The sequence below is a fragment of the Platalea leucorodia genome (assembly GCF_965183815.1).
Source record: "Platalea leucorodia genome assembly, chromosome: 21".
Taxonomy (NCBI): domain Eukaryota; kingdom Metazoa; phylum Chordata; class Aves; order Pelecaniformes; family Threskiornithidae; genus Platalea; species Platalea leucorodia.
The window spans coordinates 6,371,505-6,377,504 of NC_138843.1; the positions used below are offsets into that span (position 1 = coordinate 6,371,505).

At 57.5% G+C, this 6,000-nt stretch overlaps 1 protein-coding gene across 1 annotated transcript; it reads left to right on the forward strand.

Annotated features, from left to right (window-relative positions):
• Positions 1 to 983: 983 nt before the first annotated feature.
• On the forward strand, positions 984 to 3,639 carry LOC309599594 (DNA polymerase epsilon subunit 4-like; the record flags this gene model as incomplete). Its single annotated transcript, XM_082331142.1, has 4 exons — positions 984 to 1,205; positions 2,434 to 2,518; positions 2,819 to 2,860; positions 3,190 to 3,639. The coding sequence occupies 4 exons, from the start codon at positions 984 to 986 to the stop codon at positions 3,201 to 3,203; spliced, it is 363 nt and encodes a 120-aa protein (XP_082187268.1). The 3' UTR covers positions 3,204 to 3,639.
• Between the last annotated feature and the right edge of the window lie 2,361 nt (positions 3,640 to 6,000).

Genomic DNA, 6,000 nt, shown 5'->3' on the forward strand with positions numbered 1-6,000 from the left:
ACCAGCACGGCCCCGCGCAGCCGAGCTCTGCAGGAGCACGGGAGGGCTGGGGAGAGGCTACGGCTTTCCAGTGTATCCAAAACCGGGGGACAGTTGCTCCGTTGAAGAGCCGAGCTCCGCCGGGAAGCAGGGGAAGCGCTCTGCATGGCGCGGCACCGAGTTGGGCCATCTCTATGTGTTGAAATGTCCTGGTTTCACTGTTGATTGCCTCAGAGGCAGGAAAGGCCTGAGAGGTTGAGTCAGGCCCCGTGGCAGGGATGCCCTGGCCAGCCGTGAGCTGACGTCCCTGCCCCAGGGCGGGGTGTCCCTCCAGCCCTTTGGGAAGGTGTCCCACCAGCAGTGGGCCAAGGGTGGCAGTCCCCGGGGGTCCGGCGGAGGGTGGTGGGTGCCCGAGCCCGGCACTGGAGGGTTTGATCCCACCAGCCAGAGGCGGGACGGAGAGGGGGTGTCCGGAGGTCCCACACCCGACCCGCAGGGAGCCGACATGGGGGCACAGGGCAGGTGGCCGGTGGTGACAGCACCTCCTCGGAGAGGTGGGTCCCCATCTCCGCCTGCCCCACTGCTCCAGGGCCACTGCCAAGGGGAGGGCAGAGCCCTGTTTGGGCGGAGAGGGAGGCCGAAGAGCCGTGTTTGGGGGACAGAGGGTGACGGGGAGGCCCCAAAGGCCATCTTTGAGGAGGACAGGGACGATGGGGAGCTCACGGCCCGTGTTTGGGGGGGCTGCGTTCGGGGGGAGGAGGGGCAGGGGCGGCTCAGGGCCGGTGTGGGCGGCCGGGGTGAGGGGAGGATGCAGGGCCGCAGTGGGGGTGACGGGGAGCTCTCGGCCCGTGCTGGGGGGACGGGGACGGGGACGGGCCGAGCGCCCCCGCCTCTGCCGCAGCCGCGCTCCCGCCGCAGCCGCTCGGCGGGGCCGGGCGCTCCCGCCTCCCCCGCCCCGCCCCCGCCCCACGGCGGCTCCGCGCAGGCGCGGCGCGGGGCGCGGGATGGCGGCGGCGGCGGGGGCCGTGCCGGTGCCGGTGCCGGTGCCGGTGCCGGTGGCGGAGGCGGCGGGGCCGGGGGAGGAGGCGGCGGGCGCGGGGCCGCCCTGCCCGGGGCCGGCCCGCCTGGCCCGGCTGCCGCTGGCGCGGGTGAAGGCGCTGGTGAAGGCGGACCCGGACGTCAGCCTGGCCAGCCAGGAGGCCGTCTTCGTCCTGGCGCGGGCCACGGTGAGGGGCGGCGGGAGGCCCGGCGGCCTGGGAGGCGGCCGCCGCGGCTGGGAGGCCGCTCCCGCCCCGCTGCTTGCGGGCCGGGGCCGGGCCCGGGCGCCCGGGCTGAGGGAGCCGGCAGGGCCGCGCCGGGCGGCGCCGGAGGCCCTGGGAGCCGCTGCCCTCGGCGCTGCGCTCGGTGTCTGGGAGCCGCGGAGCCGCTCGCTTGGCTTTTTCTGAGAGTTTTTTATTGTTTTGGCGGGTTTGGGGGGTTTCCTCTCCCGACCGGTGCCTCGTCCCGGTCAGCCGCGGGCCGCGAGGGTAGCTGGGCGCCCGTCCTGAGCTCTCCCGGTGGGAAGCGGGACGGTAGCCCCTGCCCTCGCCCTGCCGCCCGTCGATCCGCCTGGAAGCATCCCGGCGGCGGGGCCGGTGCCGGCAGAAGGCCAGGGAAGCCGCGGGAAAAGCCGGCTGCGCTGGCGGCAGCGGCAACGCGTCTGCCTTCGTCAGGGATCCCGCCGAAGCCTGCCCGGCGGCGGGAAGAAACGCCCTGAGGTTGCCGCTGCCCGCACGGTGCGAGCGTGGCTGTGGAAGCCTGCCCTCGGCGAAGCGCCCCGGCCTCGCGTCCGCCAGACGGCTCTGTGCCCGCTCGGGTGGATTGCCAGCTCGCCCTGGTTGCACGCTGAGGGTTTGCGATGTGCAAATCGGAGCAACCTGTAACGGAGGGGTTTTTTTCCTCCTTTGGAAAGCGTCTCCCATTGCGCAGGCGAGGCGTGTTTGGTGGGATGGCTTTGGCATCGTGCGAAGGCATCGTGCGTAGACTCTGGTCTCTGCCTTTCAGCGTCTCCCTGCAGCAACCCCTAGGCCTGCTGCCGAACGTCTGCTTCCCGCAGCTGAGGTGTTCGCCGGGTGGCACGCGAGGACGGCCGTGCTCAATCCTCTTCATCTGCCGAGCACAGGACACCTTTCCTCCTTCGGAAGGTGCCCTGGGAGCAGCTGGGGTGTAGCTGATCTCCCAGTCGTGTTCAGAGGAGCCATCTCTGTCCAATACACTCTCGGCCTTCTCTCCTCCTTTGTTACTTCTCGTCCGCATCGCTGTCCAACAGCTTCATTTGTTATTTGCAGAGCTATTTATTGGAAAGGGGAAATGTTAAGATGGAGATTCTGGTTTGTTCCTGAAGTCTTGTAGGACCTTTCCTCAGGATGTCCCCTCTCATCCCCTGTGTGAAACTGTCTTGTTTTTGCCTTGCAGGAGTTGTTTGTGGAAACCATAGCCAAAGACGCTTACGTGTATGCTCAGCAAGGAAAAAGGAAAACTCTGCAGAGAAAAGACCTGGGTATGAGAGCATATTCCATGCTATCCTTAGCAAAGGGTAGCTAGGATGGAGGATTTTTCCACCTGTCCCAGTGTGATGAAGCAATCATAGATGCTTCTCTTTCTCTCTCTGAGGATGGGAGAGAAAAACTTCTCTTCTACCAAATATTATGCTAATAATTTCACACACCAGCTCCAAAACAAGTAAACCTCTTTGAAATTGGTCACTGTACTGTGATGTGATTTCAAATGCTGCTGTTTGAAGCAGATGCAAATACGGAGTCGGTTTATCTATGCTAATTGCTTTCAATTTGTTTTGCAGATAATGCCATTGAAGCTATTGATGAATTCGCTTTTTTGGAAGGTGAGTTTCTGCTTGGTTTCACTTGGTTTCAATATTTTGTGTCGTCTCCTTCTTGGAAGAGAAAGAACTTAATCGTTTGCAGAGCCCTCTGTTGCCGCATCTTTAATAATTGATAGTGTAACTTGTTATGCCCGTCTGAGAGGTGAAACAGAAATCAAGCAGTCCCCAAGACACGTACAATACTTCTTAGCTAGATTTGGTTTTACTCGTGTGTGATTTGCTTACTTTAAAAAGTTACTGCAAGCTTTGGCAGCTTGTAAACAAGTTTCATTTGTTCGCATAACTGCATTTCTGATTCCTGGGACTGTAATTTTTTTTTTCATTTTTAGGTACTTTGGACTGAGCTGGGCAGAGCCGGAGCTCTCTGGAGAAAGAGACTGCAGAGGTGGACGTGGGGTGGAAAACAGGACGTTGCGAGTTCGAAAATAGCTCCTAGAATTGAGACACTGAAATGGCAACCATAATATTTTGTATACAGTTTAAGTTGTTGTAAGTTCTTTATTTAAAATGCATATTTTTTCATAAATATTTTGTACGTCACTTAACGGTGCCCTCCGCCGCAGTGCAGGCTGCTCTCCAGCTTTGGGCAGGGCGCACGGCAGTCGCGCAGAGCAGCGGTCGCTGCCTCTCCCGGTACTCTGCAGCACCGCAGAGCTGCGAATGGAGAGTGGCTCGGCTCAGATGCCCAGGCATGCTGAATTTTTTGTAATGGAAATGTATTTTTCTTTGTATATGTTTGTTTCTTGGCCGAACACAATTAAATTTATTTTTGTTTTTTTGTTGAACAGCTGTCCTGATTTCTCCTCTGTGCTGCTGGGACAAAGAGGACGGTGTTCCTGTAGCACTGTGGTAAATGGCGTAGTTTGGAAAGGATGCCTTCTAAGCGCATTTTGCTTTTGCTAATTGTTGCCTCAAGGCATCTGTCCCAGTGAGGCCCAGTGGTCCTCCAGGAGCCATGTATGAGCTCCGGGGAGACTTGGCTTGTTCCTAGGGGTGTACAGCTTCCATAAATTTCTGTGATTGCTGCACCTGTAAGTAATTGTAGCCAAAAAAACCCAACCCCAAAACCGTATTTTGAAGGCCGGAGTGGTGTCAGATGCATTACGCTGCCATCGCTGTTCTCTTGTGTGCTCACATGCCTGAATCCGGCAAAAAAAAAACTTCTTTGGGAATTGGATCTAGTCCCTGCCACATGCACGTGGCCAAGTCGCTGCGGAGAGCCTAACTTCTGTAATTTCAGAGCCGCGTGCAGCAAGTGTTCACAGTGCTGCCCTCGACCGGCACGTCTGTGAGAGTCCCTTCCAGCACGCGAGCGCTAGCTCTGCCTCTGCTGTTTGCAGGACGAGTACTTTCCGACATGCATTTAACAAGCTAGAAAGAAAGGTGCCTCCTCTTGGCTCCAGGGCTCAGTCACACTGAAAAGAGGCAAAACCAGAGCTGCCAGCCTCTCCGTGTGGTCGTGGGGAACACGCTGGCGTTGCTGACGTGGCTGCGTCCTGCCGTGTTGCTGTCTTTATCAAAGAGCCAGCTTTGTCTCAGCTCTGGTGTTGCGGAGGGACAAAAGAGGGTTGGCCCTAGATAAAAAGGCCGTTGAATGCGATGAGGGAGGACGAGGGGTGCACGTTCCTTTCAAATGAGGGGACTTGAAAGTGACTCCGAGTCACCACAAACTTAATTAGTTTGAAAGTGGTGGTAAGAACAAAGACCCCCAAGGGAGCTTCCCCAGGCTGGGAGCAAAACCAGTTGCTCTCAAGAAACACTTTGAAGTTTGCTGGAAGCCTGATCCCCGTAGACGCGTTGTGGGAGAGATGCCGTCACTGCCCAGGCTGCTCAGGTGTTTGCTCAGATCGCAATCCGGAGACATTCGCCGGCGATATGCAAACCCATTTGTCTCAGCTGTTCACCTTCTCGCCTGCTGAGGGAGGGCTCGGTATAAGTGTCAGAGATACTGGAGACGTTTTCGTGTTTCCCAGGGTGCAGTATGCAGGACCCGCTGGCTGTAGTCTTCTTCGCAGGGCTCCTGCATGCTCCCAGCTTCGCCAGTAAGTTCCTTTTTCCTTCTCGTTGTCTTTGGTGCTGCTTTGGCCTCTTGCATAGGAGAGAAAAGGGCTTGTGCGGGTGTGTGGTGCGAGGCTGCGCACAGGCTTTGTTCGTGTCTGATGCTTCTGTAGGGGCACAGTGTATATTTTCTACAGTGCTTCGCTGTGAGCAGCATGGAGGATTGTCTGCACTCAGCAAATAACTCGGGGTTTGTCTTGGAGGAACCTGCGTGCAGAAATCTTTGGGGAGTTTGGTGTCCACAAGCTGCTTTGCGCTGTGTGAGGTTACTCCTCTTATCCGGGCTCGCATTGCAGTAACGTAGCAGTAGAAGAGAGCAGGGGACTGATGTCCTAAGATAAAACGCTGCTAAACACAGCCTTTTCTTGGAGTAATTAATCAGATAGGGCGGTTAGCCCAACTAGCCGGGTCTGAGAGGTCAGATGGGTCGCGTCCATTTATAACTACTCTAAATCTCTTCCTCATGCTGAAGCCATTTGGTTCAGGACAGCAGGTGGCTGGAAACTTGTGCTCGGCGCTCAGGGCCTCCTCCCGGCTCCAGCAGGAAAGGTGGTGAGTTGTAACTGGGGTAATGCTGGGCTTGGTGGTTTGTGGCTGCAGGTGCCGGAGCCGTCGGCAGAGGGGACGAGCAAGGGAACCTGTTTGCAGAGAGGGGCTGCTGCAGGCGGCAGAGCCGTTTCCTCCACGTCGGGCATGGTGAGTTCCCCCTTCACCTGCAAGAAACCTGCGTCCTTTAAGCTTCCCCGCTCACATCCCGCCCATCATCCCTCAGATGTTTTTTATGTTCAAATTATCCTAGTGACTTTTCCTTCGGGATAAAGGACAGAAATACGCTGGGGACTCGCCGCCCAGACAATCCAACACTTAAAGCGTGTTTTGTAGAACAAGAACTGATGAGTAGGCTGGCCCCTAGGTCTGTTCATCTGCACGACAGAGGCTTCATTTTCTGTACCAGTGGGCTGCAACGCGTTTGAATTCTGTGTTTGCCTCTGGTTGGTTGTCCTGGATTCGGCTGGGATAGAGCTGGGTTTTTTTTTCTTCTAGTAGCTGGTACGGTGCTGTGTTTTGGATTTAGGATGAGA